This window comes from Bubalus kerabau, chromosome 1 (assembly GCF_029407905.1).
Source record: "Bubalus kerabau isolate K-KA32 ecotype Philippines breed swamp buffalo chromosome 1, PCC_UOA_SB_1v2, whole genome shotgun sequence".
In the NCBI taxonomy this organism is placed as follows: Eukaryota; Metazoa; Chordata; class Mammalia; order Artiodactyla; family Bovidae; genus Bubalus; species Bubalus kerabau.
In genome coordinates this window covers 158172071-158186955 of record NC_073624.1, presented here as the reverse complement: position 1 = coordinate 158186955, position 14885 = coordinate 158172071, and the positions used below count along the sequence as shown (strand labels likewise).

The window sequence follows — 14885 nt, the reverse complement described above, 5'->3', positions numbered from 1 at the left end:
GTGGCGGTGGCGGCAGGACGAGCAATCGCTGTCTCTGCAGTCACAGGAGGGGAGGAAAACCCAGGCCTTTTGCAATCACTCTGATTCGGATGTTTTCCACCCCTCTGGACTGGCCGCCCTTCCCCTCCCGCCCCTGAGCTCTGATCCGTGCGGTTTTGCTGATGGAGGAAAGCCAGAAGCAGGAAACAGATAGCTTAGGGAGTGGCTGTTCATGTGATTACAAAGTCTCTGGTTTCCAAAAAGTTTTGCCTGAGAGCAAGTCCAATTGCCTGGCCTTGGGGTGGGATTTGGAGAGAGGGGTTCCTGTGGCAGGGAGGGTAGCTTCTAGGGGTGCAGTGCCCAGAGGCGTAAGAAGGGTGTCAGGGGCCACTGCACCGCTCTGGGTCCTGGAGGGGCTTCTTGGCCTCCGTTGGGGCGCCCATCCTGTATCTGTTTTCTCCTTCCCTTTCGGTTTGTCTCCCCGCTTCTCTCTCCCCTCGCCTGTCACTCCTTGCCCCCGCCTCCACCCCCACCGCCCTGTCTTTGCAGTCTCCTGGCTCCCAGCCCACACCCCCTCCCCACTCCTGCCTGCCTCTGCCTCTGGCCTCTGCCTCTCAGCCGCCCCTTGTCTCCTCTGCTCCATCTCGGCACTCTCCCTGTCTCCTCGCTCCCCCTCGGTGCCCCCTCCCCAGGGTTTTCCTGAGACCTTTTCCTGGCACTGTGAAAGCGTCATTGTTCCCTTGCACTTTGACAAACCCTAGTGTTGTGGAATCAGGATGGCATTTTTGCGGTGGCTTTGGGCTGGGAACGAGGTGGGAGGGGTGGCGAGGAGGCTGGGCCTTTGGGGCTCCTGCTGGGCTGCGGCAGGAACCCAGAAAAGGGGAGGGGGCATAGGGGAGGCGGCCAGGACGCCAGTGCTCAGACAAGGGGGCCCTTGAGGCTCGGGAGGAAACCCAGGGGGCCTCTTGCAAGTGTCCTTCCTCCCTCCCGGCAGCCTGCCGGCCGCAGGGCCCAGCCCACCTGTCCCTCTGATCTCCTGCTTCCTCTGGGGCCTCCGCAGAGCCCGCAGCTGCCTCGACCAGGCTGCAGAGGCCAAGGAAGCCCTCCTGCCAGCCTCCCCGGGCTGTGTGTGTGGACACATGAGCGTGGGGGACTTGGGAGGGTGGCTTAAGCGGAGTCACAGAAAACAGGGGAAAGAGCAGCGTGGGTCCTGGCACTGCACAGGCTTAAGCTCAGATCCTGGCCCCACTGCTTCCCAATTCTGTGACTCTGGGCACCGCTGCCCCTGTCTGCAGCCTCAGTTTCCTCGTCTGTCGGTAGGGTTCAGAGTGCTGGTTTTATAAGGCTGTTGCATCGATTAGAGATCATTTCACATGTCCTGCATTGGCCCTGTTGCCTGTCATCTGGGAGGACTGGGTGAAGCGTAGCCTCTACCCAAGGACGCGGGTCCGAGAGTGTTTCTGCAGGTGTGAGTCTGACTTGAGCCAGAGCCTCGAAGTGCATGTCCGAGGGTGTCTGTGACTGGTGTAGGCCATGCTTGGTGAAAGGGTCACACAGGGTCGATCCTTTGGAAGGCCCCAGACTGTGCAAGCATTCCTTGTCTGTCCTGTTTATTTCCATATTCCTGGAATGTTCCACAGAGCCTGGTGCAGAGCAGGTACTCAGTAAATGTTAGTTGAATGAATGAATAATTGCAGTGGTAGCCAAGGGTTGGTGCTCAGAGGTGGGGTCGTGGTCCTAGAAACAGGTTTGTTCTCTCGTTTTCTCACAACCGTTTCAGGAGCAGCTATGCATGAGGTAGGAGGTGTAGCAGATCAAGTTCAAGTCTTGGCTTCACAGCTGTGGGGCCCTGCACAGGTTGCTAGGCCTCTCTGGGCCTCCATTTGCTCTCTCATACAATGGAAGAGCTGTGGAGTGACAAGTTGGCAAGCAGCTGGCACATGGTGGGTGCTCATGAAATCTTGGCGTTCCAGCTCCTCTACGTCAGCCCCTTCACTTGGCAGAAGAAGAAACTGAAATTCCAAGTTGGGCCTATGAGAGCCAGAGCTGAGCCCAGGCCTCTGATCATAGCCCTTGCTTCCTCCCCATGCGTCCAGGCTTGGGGAGAGAGTGCCAAGGGCAGGGGTGCCCCCATGGGCCTAAGAAAGGGGGGCTCGAGAGAAGAAATTCCAGGGAAGGGGTGCTCCTCCTTCAGGGAAGGCCCCCAGCCCTTAGAGAGGGTCCCCAGAACCCTCTTGGGCTTTCCAGGAAGAGTCAGCAAGGCTGCACCAAGAGTCCTGGGCCCTTCCGCCTCTGTGTCTTCATCTATGGAAAGGGCATCTCAAACCCAGGGCTCTTTCCCTCTCTACTCTAGGCCAGAACCACCTCAGCTACTTGACCGCAGAGAGCATGCAGACAGGGGACAGGGAGCCAGCAAGGAGCCCATCTGATCCTTATTCCTTCCCCTGCTCTCCCGACTCAGCCATTTCCTCTCAGCTGGATGCACTGTGCGGCCAGCCTAGTGCTCCCTGGCTGAGAGAGCCAGCGTGCGTATGGGCCTCAAGAAGGAAAGCCTGCCCAGCGGATTGCAGTACACCAGGCCTCCCTGTCCCTCACTATCTCTCAGAGTTTGCTCAAACTCATGTCCATTGAGTTGACGATGCCATCCAAGCATCTCATCCTCTGTCACCCCCTTCTCCTGCCCTCAATCTTTCCCAGCATTAGGGTCTTTTCGAATGAGTTGGCTCTTCACATCAGGTGGCCAAAGTATTGGAGCTTCAACTTCAGCATTGGTCCTTCCAATGAATGTTCAGGATTGATTTCCTTTAGGATTGACTGGTTTGATCTCCAGGCTGACCAAGGGACTCTCAAGAGTCTTCTCCAGCACCACAGTTTGAAAGCATCAGTTCTTATTCTAGAGATGGGGAACAGAGAAGGCAATGGCACCCCACTCCAGTACTCTTGCCTGGAAAATCCCATGGACGGAGGAGCCTGGTAGGCTGCAGTCCATGGGGTCGCTAAGGGTTGGACACGACTGAGCGACTTCACTTTCACTTTTCACTTTCATGCATTGGAGAAGGAAATGGCAACCCACTTCAGTGTTCTTGCCTGGAGAATCCCAGGGACGGGGGAGCCTGGTGGGCTGCCATCTATGGGGTCGCACAGAGTCGGAAACAACTGAAGCAACAGCAGCAGCAGCAGCAGAGATGGAGAAACTGAGGCCCAGAGAGGAGAAAGGATGCTCCCAGGGGCTACCCAGCATGCCAGGGCCCATGGCAGTAGCAACCCTTTCCTGTCTCTTACTGTCCTGGCTGTGTGAGTTCCTCATCTTTGTGCCATCCTGGCACAGTGCAGGGCAATTGAGAGAGTGGGCTTGAGTCAGCGGTCTAGGTTCAAGTCCAGACTCCCCCACCTGCTGGCAGGATAGCTTTGGGTGAGTTACTTAACCTCTTCATGCCTGTGTTCTCGTTCAAACCCTGGGACTAAGCATATTTGCCTCACAGGTGATTGTACAGAGCGCCTGGCTCCTAAGAGACACCTAGTGAGTGTAGCTGTCAGTCTGTCCCAAAGCTCACCAGGGCACAGGATGATCTGTGGGGCAGGCAGAGGTGGCATGACCAGGGCTGAGCTGAGACCTTGCAGCTGGGGCCCATAGCCGAAACCGTGATCCTGAGAACAGAGGCTGTACCTCCTGGGACAGAAGCCAGCGTGGAGTAGTCATGTGCAGGGCACAGCCTCAGGTCCTCATCACCCCAGCTCACTGCCTCCTCCAGACCCAGGGTCCCTGCGATGCTCTCCTTCGAGCGACCAAAGGTGATGATGTCATCTCCCTGCAAAAAACTCAATCCAAAAGAGGCCGAGAGGAAAACAAGCTTCACCCTGAAGCCTGACTCACTCCTGGTGGGACTTCAGGAAGCAGGGGCAGGGAAACTGATGGGCAGAGTGACCAGCCAGACGCTTATGTTACGTGACAGGTGTGGGTGATTCTAGCTGTTCTCAGAATTGAGGGAGCAAATGGGGTAGAGGGGGTGGGAAGCTCACACCATGGCTGAGGGCAGGGCAGCTGTGTGAACACACGTGTTCCAACAGACCCAGCAGCCAGAGGCTGACCATTGCCCCACACCCAGGCCCAAGAGGCCAAGTGTGGACCGAGCTGCCATCGCTGGTTCACCACCTTGGGAAAGTGCAGGGCGCCCCCTTGTGGGAAGGAGGGGCCTGCAAGTCAGGGCCCTCATTTTCTCTATTAAAGTAATACCTACCTACTCGTTTGAGACAAGTAATTAGAGCAGAGCCAGCCTGGTAGGCTGCAGTCCATGGGGTCGCTAGAGTCGGACACGACTGAGCGACTTCACTTTCACGCATTGGAGAAGGAAATGGCAACCCACTCCAGTGTTCTTGCCTGGAGAATCCCAGGGACGGGAAGCCTGGTGGGCTGCCGTCTATGGGGTCGCACAGAGTCGACACGACTGAAGCGACTTAGCAGCAGCAGCATCCTGTCTCATAGAGGCAACCTCTGAACGTTTCTGACTGATTTCCCTCCTGCCCTCTTGTTGCACACATCTTTTCTTTTTACAGTTTTACTCTGGGAGCAGACTATATTTGATTGCTTATCCTGCTTTCTTATAAAATGTTTTCCCAAACCCTTTTTAAGAAATCCTCATAAATGTTTTAATGGTTTTGTTGTCATTTGTCCAACGGGTGTAGCATCATGTAGGGAACCAGGGCATTAGCTTTTCCCAGCTTGTCACTATTATAAACAGTGATGCGATGGTCATCTTTGAACTTCCCTGTAGTCTGCATCTCTGATCTTTTATTTCCTTAGAATGGTCACCCAGATATAGATTTGCTGGGGGGAAGGAATAGACATCTTCTCAAGCTTGAAACTGTACCACTGAGTTGCACTATGGAAATGCAGTAGGAAATGTTCCTCTTCGGCCTCCACCCCCAGCAGTGTCTGAGTGTGTTCCCTTTCCACACCTGCGTGGTTGGCCTTCACCAGCAAGAAGAGTTGGGAGGACTACAGAGCTGAAGTGTCCTCAGAGTGCCCTGGGCCCACTGTCTGACCAGGGCAAAAGTGCCCTTGGCAGTGTCCCTGAGAGTTGTTCACCCAGTCACTGCTTGAATACCCCTAGTGACAGGGAGCTCACTACCTATTGGTCAGCCACACAGGAAATCTCATGAGCTGTTGGAAAGAAAACACTGAGCCACCCCCAGGAAGTGCCCAGGTAGTGTCAGCATCATCTGCATCTCTCCCCAAGCTTCTGGCATGCCTGGATGACTCCCTACCCCCTACCCTCTGCCCAGCTTTGCCCTGGCTGCTCCCTGGCACAAGTTCTCCCTCCCACCTCCATGCCAACCACCATCTCTCACTTCCCAGGCTGCCCTCCATGCTGATTCTAGCTTGGTCTGGAGGTCAGAGGATCTGATCTGTCGTCTCAGCTCAGTCCCTGATTGGCTGTGTGTCCTTGAGCAAGTCCTTTGGCTTCTTTGGTCCTTAGCGGGCCCTGTCTGTGCTAAGAGGGCTGGCTCCTGAGCCCCACTGAGCTTTGCCTGGGCTCCTGGCGCATGTGATCTCCCAGAGGGGAACGTGGCAGGGGCCCAGGTCAGGAGAGCCCAGTCAGTCTTGGCCTCCTTCCCAGCCGGGGTGGGTGGCGGCCCCTGCGAGGCTGTCAGCAGTCACTGCTCATACTGACGTTTATGAGCAGAGGCCGTGCCTTTCTGGGAGGAGAGGCGGCGGGGGGAAGTGTTGGGGGTAGGGAAGTCTTTGTCCCATCCAAAATTCCTACTCCCTTTGGCCCTGCCCTCGTCGTAAGCACAGCCACAATGGGTTTGAGCCCTTCCGGGAAGTGGCTGCTGTCCACCCAGAGCTGCCTGCTGACCTGCCTTCCTCTCCATCCCCTGCCTCCCTGTCCCTGCCCTACAGGTCATCTCTCCCCCTCTGACCCACAGGAGAGCAAAGCCACTGGGCTAGGCTGAGCTGGAGGCCTGGGGGATTTCTCCTCCTGAGCGCAGGCCTCTGCTTCACGGTGCAGACGCACTTGGGAATGATAGACAGAAAGGGCGAGTTAACTGTAGGCATGTGGGAAAGCCTGCTGAGCCTGACCTCCTGCCCTTGTACTCTGGAAGCTCTTTGGCCAGTCCTTCCACATGCCCCAGTTTCACCATCTGTTAAGAGGGTCGATGATATTCCCTGCCCCATAGGATTATGGGAAGAGTTAAATGGGAGCTGAACAGGCCGTGGAGCCATGAGCACAAAGCCTAGCCCACAGGTGGTGCTTTGTAAAAACCCATTCTCTTCCCTCTTTGTCCTCTCCACAGCATCCATAGAGCTTTCACAGCCTTTCTGTACTTTTCTTGGCTCTCTTTCTGATGATTCCAGCAGGTGAAGACACCTAATGCTGTTCATCTTTTGCTTGCCCCCTCCCTGCTCAACCGCAACTCGGGGATGGTGAGCCCAGCCTCTCCCTAGGCTTTCCTCTCATCTGTAGGACTTCCCTCTTACAGTTTATGCTCAGTAGTCTCAGCCCTGGTCTCCACATCACTTGGAACATACCTGCTCCCTCTCCCTGTACAAGGTTCAGAAGTGAATGCTACTGAAATCACTAATGGTTACTGAGCACTTGCAATGTCCATCTGCTGAGCTAAGACCTTTATCAGTATGAATGCATCAAATTCCTCCAGTAGCCCTGGGAAGGCTGGCCCATTATCATCATCCCAGGTTTCTGGTTGTGGAAACCAAGGCAGAGAGAGGTTGTATGATTTGCTGAAGGTCCCCCAGACAGTCCCAGGTAGAGACAGAATATGTCATTGCTAGCATCTGGTCCTGAAATCTGAGATCTGAGCCACGTCCTATATGGTGGGGAGTCCGAGCTGGCCCTCCTGGTGCTTGGCCTGGTGACAGTTGTGTGGGAATGGTGTGTTGGTCCGGCAGAAGCCCCTGTCCCTGGGACCTGCCTGGCCACTCACAGTCCCTGATAGAAGGCTCTGGAATGGCTGGTTTTCTGATTACACAGTGTGGCAATACTTCCCGACTTACCCCTTGCTCTTCTCTCATCTTCCTGCTTCTTCCTTTGGTGCACACGCAGTATCTTCTTTATTTGTGTAGCTTTCCTTCTTGTTCATTTCTGAAGCAGAGACTTTGGGGGCACTGCATTGTCAATCCTGCCCCAATCCTCACGCTCTGCGCTGCGGAGGGCCCCAGGATACCTCGACTCCCACATCTGACACCTTGACCCCTGCCCTTGGCCCCAGCTGTATGAGGTCAGGTGCCAGGTCCCATCAATCTCTGAACCAAGAGGCCTGCAGAACCAGATCTCAGGGTGGGTCTGGCTGGTGAAGAACCTCATTTCCCACTTCAACCAAGGAGTCTGGAATCCTACCATTGGTGCGGCACCCCATGCCTATCCCAGTTCCCCTGTGAAATGTAGGTCCTTTCAAGGGCTTCCCTGGTGGCTCAAATGGTAAAGAATCCACCTGCAATGTGGAAGACCTGGGTTCAATCCCTGGGTTGGGAAGATCCCCTGGAGGAGGGAACGGCTACCCACTCCAGTATTCTTGCCTAGAGAATTCCATGAGCAGAGCAGGCTACAGTCCACAGGTTTGCAAAAAATTGGACACAACTGGGTGACTTTCACTTTCACTTCTGGGCTTCCCTGATATCTCAGTTGGTGAAGAATCCGCCTGCAATGCAGGAGACCCCGGTTCGATCTTTGGGTCAGGAAGATCCGCTGGAGAAGGCAACAGATACCCACTCCAGTTATCTGGCCTGGAGAATTCCATGGACTGTATAGTCCATGAGGTCGCAAAGAGTCAGACACGACTGAGCAACTTTCACTTTAAGAACAAGGACCACAAGACTGAGTTCATCTAGTCTCTTATTTCAGCATTACTGGAGAAGGGAGGCTGTGGAAGTTGTGGGCACCAGGAACCAGGTAGAAAAGGTGCCCCCAGAAGCGGTTGGAGGGCTCACTGCACTGTCCCTATCTTGAGACCAGCACAACTCAGAGCGTCTTCAGAGTCATAAGGTGGCCTCTCTACTGCACACTGACTGGACCCTGGGCCTTGACCGCACGCGGAGCGCTCCTTCCTGCATAACTGGTCTCTCCCCTGAATCTGATCAGTGCTGAGAGTCAGCCCTGCCTCGGAGCTCAGGCGGAGTTTCTCCCCAGGATATCACGGCTGCCAGGAAGGCCAATAAGGGTCCAAAAGACATAAAGCAGTGGGCCCAGAAGACCCTGCGGCGCTGCCACCTTCTGAGTTCAGGTTTATGCATTCGGCATGTATGTCCCTTTTTAGGATTCTGTCTGTAATTCTAGGAGGCTGTCACCAAATGGTGGTAATGGTGCCTGGGCGAAAAAGACATGATTACCGGAGGAAGAAGTTATTATTTTATATGCCCCTATTGCTCTACATTAGTAAATAATACTAACAAATACTCCTGTTTTATTTGCCAGGCATTGTTCTAAGTGTTCTGCCTCACTTAGTCCTCGGAACAGGCTTTTGTGGTCGTTCCTGTCACTAATCTTGTGAAGTAACTTGCCCAGGATCACAAACAGGGTTTGGATCCAGAGTCTGTGTTCTTGACCTTTATGCTCTACTTTGGAAACAAACAAATACCCAAAGGAGCATTACTATGGAAGCAGACTGTCTCACAGCACAGTACTTCTCTTTTAAAATACCTCTTGCTTTTATCTGGCAGCGTCAGGTCTCAGCTGCAGCATGCAGGATGCTCGCTGCATCGTGTGGCTCCGTCTAGCTGCCGTACACAAGCTCTCTAGTTGCGCTGTGCTGGCTCCAGAGTGTGTGGACGCGGCCACTGCGGCCACTGCGGCACGCAGGCCTAGCTGCCCCGCGGCGCGTGAGATCCCAGGTCCCCAGCCAGGGATCGAACCTGCGCTCCCTGCGTCGAACCTGTGTCTCGTGCTTGGCAGGCAGATTCTTTACAACTGAGCCACCTGAGAAGCCCTAATGGGATATTATTTGGCACCAAAAAGGAATGAAGTCCTGATACATGCTGTAATGTGGATGAACATCACACTGAGTGAGAGAAGCCAGACACAAGAGGGCAATTATTCTATGATCTACTTACCTGAGATGCCAAGAACAGGAAACCTATAGTGAGAAAGTTAAATTAGTGGTTTCCTGGGCCTAGGTGGGATGAGGAAGTGGGGGTTGGACATTGAATGACTGTTAATGAATGCAGAGTTTCTGTGGGGGAGTAGCAAAGAATGTTCTAAAATTAGACTGTAGGGATGGTTGTATAACTGCGAATATAGCAAAACCCATTGACCTGTACACATTAAATGGGTGAAATATTAGCTATATATGTATTATTATATAAATATATATATAAGCTATATAAATAGTATCTCAGTAAAAATGCTTTAAAAAAAAAACATGTAGGAGAGAGCTAGTTTCTTTAATATATAAAGTACAGTTGCAAATCAACAAGAAAAATATCAAACCCCAGCAGGAAAAAAGAATCACAAAGGAAACACAAATGATTCTTAAATGTAAAAATTCTCTCTTGTTTATAGTACATATCATACAAGTCAAAGCTACTCTGAGAAGTCTGCCTCCTAGATTAGCAATGATGAAAACTATTGATGAGGAGTTGGAATGTTAAGTTGATACAACTGCAGCTGGGGGTGGGGAAAGGAAGCTAATGGTAACTGTCATCCTTAAAAATGAAAAGTGCACACACCCATGCACCCAGCAATTTCACTTTTAGGAACGTATTGGGCAAACGTACTCTCATATGTGCAAAATTATATACACACACGGAAGTGTTAGTTGCTCAGTTGTGTCCAACTCTTTGTGACCCCATGGTGTGTCCATGGAATTGAATTCTCCAGGCAGGAATACTGGAGTGGGTTGCCATTCCTTTTTCCAGGGGATTTTCCCAACCCAGGGATTGAACCTGGGTCTCCTGCATTGCAGGCAGATTCTTTACCATCTACACGCACACATTTATATATGCAAAGTTATTCATTGCAGCGCTGCGTGTAATAGAAGAGTAGAAACAATCTAGACAGCTGTGGTAGTGATGAGAAAACACCATAAAACTTGCACAGAGTTGCATACTATGCTACTCTTAACAGCACAGAACAGTAGCTCGGTTTGTACTGATTGATCGGGGGGAAATACTTTATATATATATATATATGTCTAGGATTATTATTAAGTGAGAAAGGGAAGACGCAGAACCAAGTTTATAATCTGTCTCTGTATGAGTGAGGGAAAAGAAAGGATGTGCATACATATGTATGTGCTGTTCAGTTCAGTTCAGTTCAGTCGCTCAGTGGTGTCCGACTCTTTGCGACCCCATGAATCGCAGCACGCCAGGCCTCCCGGTCCATCACCAACTCCTGGAGTTCACCCAGACTCATGTGCATCGAGTCGGTGATGCCATCCAGCCATCTCATCCTCTGTCGTCCCCTTCTCCTCCTGCCCCCAATCCCTCCCAGCATCAGGGTCTTTTCCAATGAGTCAACTCTTCACATGAGGTGCCAGAAGTATTGGAGTTTCAGTCTCAGCATCAGTCCTTCCAATGAACACCCAGGATTGGTCTCCTTTAGGAATGTATATGCTGTATGCATTTGAAAATGGAGAGCCCATCTTTGGGGTGGTCTAAAAGAAATTAACACAGCTGCCGAGTAAGGGAGCAGGTGGCTGGGAGCAGGGCTGAGGAGAGACACACTCTCACTGCTTTCGAGGTGCCGTTCTGCCTACATTGCCCCTTCAGTGACCATTTAAACCACACCACTCTGGGTCATGTGTCGGTAGGTATGTGACTGCCAGCTGCCCCTTCATGACTGCGGTGTTAAAGGAGTAATTCCTCGCCACCAGGAAGTACTTGCTTTCTTCACTCTAAAAACCCACCACCAGCTCCGTTCTTCATTCCCGTGTGAGTCTCCCCGCCTTGGGATTCCCACGTGTGCTCTGGGGTGACTGGTGTCCTCCAGACCTGGGACAAAAGGTGTCCCCGTGTCCGCACCTGGGGACGCAGGGCATGAAGGCTGAAGGGACAGACCGTGGGAGCCCGGTGGGGCATTATTTTGGCCGGGTGGACCCCAATCCCTTGTGTTTGCTTCCTGTCCTCTAGGCACGCCCCAAAGGCGAGGGTCTGACCCCGTACCAGGGCAAAAAGCGCTGCTTCGGCGAGTACAAGTGTCCCAAGTGCAAGAGAAAATGGATGAGCGGCAACTCCTGGGCCAACATGGGGCAGGAGTGCATCAAGTGCCACATTAACGTGTACCCGCACAAGCAGGTGAGGGGCGGGGGCAGGGAGCAGGCGGGGGCAGGGGGCAGGCGGGGGACGGAGTGGGAGAAGGAACAGGGGAGCAGGTGGGAGCAGAGGAGCCTTCCGAGTGGGAGGAGGCACAGGGGAGCAGGCGGGGTGTATTCCAGGGTCTTTATCTAGAACAGATAGAAGAGGATTACCTTTTCCCTTACTGAGCTTCAGTTTGCTCCTTCATACGATGGTGATGAGACCACATCTATCCAAGTGAGCCCTTTCCTTTCCTTGTCTCATTGGAAATGGGAGCTGGGGGTGGTTGGAGAGAGAGAGGGCCTGTTTTCCCAGGCAGGGAAGGAGTGATAAAGGGGCAACTGTACCAAGACCCTGAGACCACAGACCCAAGTGAATTTTGAAAGTAATGAACTGGGGGTGCGACTGTGACACAAAGAGCGATAAGAGGGCAGCGGAATGCCGTAGAAAAGCGCCCTTCACTGGTTCATTGGCCCAGGGGCGCCTGCACACAAGGCAGCTGCTGGGTGCCTGGGACTGCGCAACAGGGCTGGTGGCCAAGGGCCCGCTGCCCTCCCGGGAGGGGCAAGGTGGGCCGCCCCAGGGAGGCCCCACTCTGCAGCTGCAGAGAGCAGGCGGCATTTACTCTGGCACCTGAAGGAGGGAGAGAAGCTACACCTGTCACGAGAGGGTGGATGGCCATCCCGGGAAGCGGGTAGAGCACGTGCAAATGCCCTGAGGCTGTTGGACTTGGGCTACTCAGGGCTCAGAGCTCAGTGAAGGATCAGGAGGGTTGGGTGGGAGGAATAGGAGAGCTAAATGGGACAGTTCCAGAGGAATTTGGGGGGCCCAACAGGGTAACACCAAGAAACAGCTTCATTTACAGGTGATTACTCTGGTTGTGTGTAGAGATTGGTCTAGAAGGTCTGGGAGGCGTGAGGAGACCAGTAGGAAGGCCATGGCAATAGTGCCAGGCAAGCCATAGGAAGTCTGTGGGTCAGCACCTGGGTCTGACACAGAGCGCCATGGGACTGGAAGTGGACGGTGAGGGGAGGCCAGGAATCCAGGAAAACAGTCACACTCTGGCTTGAGCTCCCGAGTGGGTGGAGGTGGTCATGACCACGGTGGGCAGTCTGGGCTGGGGGCAGTTTGGGGTGGGACATAGGTGTTCTAGATAAAGGCAAGAGACCTCTGTTACATGTTACATTTGAGATGTTCCTGAAAATCCAGGTCAAGATGTCAAGAAAGCAGTTGGGTTTGTTTTTCTGAAGTTCATGTAAGAATTCAAGGTGGTTACTGATAATTGGGTACCACTGGCCTAAAGGCATTTAGGGAATGATAAGATTCCCTGGAGAATGTGGACAAAGTAGAGAAGGGATTCCCCAGACCATGTGCTGTGGAGTCCCAGCATTCGGAAGTCAGATGAAGGAGGAGCATCCAGTGAGGAAGGCCACAAAGCACGGAGTCCCCGAGGCGGGAGGGAGCATCGTTCCCGGCCTCAGGCGATGGCTGCTGCTGAGCTGTCAGCTGTCATGACCACGGAGAAGGACCCTTGAGGTTTGGTAGCAAGGAGATGGTCCCGAAGCTTTTGGTGTGGAATCACTTTTACCTGGAGGATTTTTTTGAGCTGCAACCCAGGTCTAAGAACCACTAAAGCCAACACCCTGCAAGTCAGGCATAAGCAGAGTGAAGATATTAATTCACAAGGGAATCTGTTGGCCAGGATGGTGGCCCTGGTGGCATAGGTTCCCTGGGCCAGGCTGCAGAGGAAATACCTTCACTGTCCACTTTTTCAAAGGGCATTGATTGTGGAGAGAAGCAGAGAAATGGGACCATAGCTGGAGTAGAGACAGGCCATTGAGATCGATGTTATATGGTGAGAGCCTGCAGCATGTTACGGGTAAATGAGGGTGGCCCAGAAGAAAGTAAAAGGCTGGTGATACCGGGACAAGAGGCTGCCATATGGTCAGCCCAGGAGGGAGAGGGGGGGATGCCTGGGGAGGGACATGGAGCAGAGAAGGGGGCTTCACTTCCAAGGCTTCTGTCTTCTCAGTGAAGTGGGACGCCAAGTTTTCAGCCAAAAGCCAGGGTGAGAAGGGGTATGGTGGGCTTGCTGAAGGATGAGGGCGGAAGCGGGTCTACCAGGGGAACATGACCAGACTGGGCAGCAGCATCCAAGCCCAGGGGAGCTTTGAGACTATACCTGTCACCAAAGCCGTCAGCTCAGTTCTGCGCTGTGCCCAGCAGTGTTCGCTGCACGCAGGTGCAAGCCAGACACCGCACGGGCTCAGGGCCGAGGTGTGCCAGGAGAGTGTTTCAGAGGGAAGAGGGCCGAGTTTGGGGCATATTTGGAAAAGTGTGCTGTTGGAAATGCCTGGTCCGGAGGCATCAGCTAGTTGGTCAGGAAAGGAAGCCAGAGGAGCCCTGATGGAGAGGTGGCCCAGGTCTGGGTTCAGGGGAGGAGCTGAGAGCTGCCATGAGAGCGGGTTTCTGAAGACCAGGTCCAGGGTGTGGCCAAGGGGTGGTGGGAGAGAAGGTTAGGGTTGGTGAGGGAGTCGGATACTGAGGAGCTGGGGGTAGGGCGAGTCTTCCCTGAGGATGGCAGGAGCAGAGGGTGGAGGAGGGCACAGGGAAAGGGAAGCCAAAGGGTGGGGGAGGCTCCTCTGAGGCAGTAGTGTCAGGCTGAGCTCTGAAGGGGCCATGGAGGGTCGGCAGACCAAGGGGACTAGACTGGCGTGGGAGTGGGAAGAGCACGTGCAAAGTGGAGAGGAGCCTGGAGGAGCCGAGGAGGGAAGCAGAGTTTGGAGGGAGTTTGGAGGGAGGGGCTGGCTCAGAGACTGTGACCCAGAATTTGGTCTTTGTCCTACTAGGAGGTCTGGGAGTTGTCCAGGAGCGCTCTCGTGGCTGAACTATTCTGTGATTTTATGACTCTTGTGCAGGCCTCCGTTGTCGCTGTGTGCAGGCTCTGTCCCCCAGGGTTCCATGGTTCCCAGCACCCACCCTGTGGCTCCCAGGCAAATAGATAGGGAGCTGGCCACACAGCCCAGCGGATGAGGGGCTCCTTAGTGCAGGGGCCTGGTCCAGGCCTAATGACACCGAGGGAGACCCTGAGGCCCTGGGGCACCAACACAGGCTTGGTGACCCAGTAGCGGGGGCACAGGACACGTGGCATGCACATTGGAGCACATCAAGGATGGGGCTGAAGGCAAGCAGGGTAAACTTAATCCTCAGCATCCAGGCTCCCGAGGTCTTCCTGGCAATTCCTAAGCAGGTCTGGGACCCCAGTCCAAAACCACCTCCTGTAATGTCCAAGCACCAGCACACGCACCCAGGGCCCTGGGGCATGGCCAGTGCTGTCAGAGGGATTCCTTCTTTCCCTCGCTGGACACACTCCATTGGGGACTGCTTGACTGGTCTGTGTAGGTTCTAAAGGAAGATGAAGGTCAGGGTGCTGCCAGGCCTTCCAGGAGCTTCCTCTCCAACCCAAGGGATGGGAGTCCATCAGACAGGGTTACCTACTGGCGTTCAGAGAATTCCTGGCCTGACTCACAGGTGTGGCCGCGCTCTGGGTGCCATCTGCTGAACCCTTGTACACCCTTCCTGTGTGCTCTGCCCACAGACCAGGTGTCCTGTTCATCCTGCTTCACTGGGAGTGAGCGTGCAATCTTGAGAAGTCATG

The 14885-nt window shown here is 53.9% G+C and overlaps 1 protein-coding gene across 2 annotated transcripts in view; it reads left to right on the top strand.

Moving 5' to 3' along the window:
* ZCCHC24 (zinc finger CCHC-type containing 24) overlaps window positions 1-14885 on the top strand; it is a 65349-nt gene that overhangs the window by 42356 nt on the left and 8108 nt on the right. The window contains exon 3 of one of the 2 annotated variants that reach the window (XM_055537428.1): window positions 11063-11227. In XM_055537428.1, the coding sequence (XP_055393403.1) occupies window positions 11063-11227 (165 nt within the window). Of the gene's footprint in view, window positions 1-10743; window positions 10995-11062; window positions 11228-14885 lie in introns of those variants that run through there. The other variant, XM_055537435.1, reaches the window with a different exon arrangement.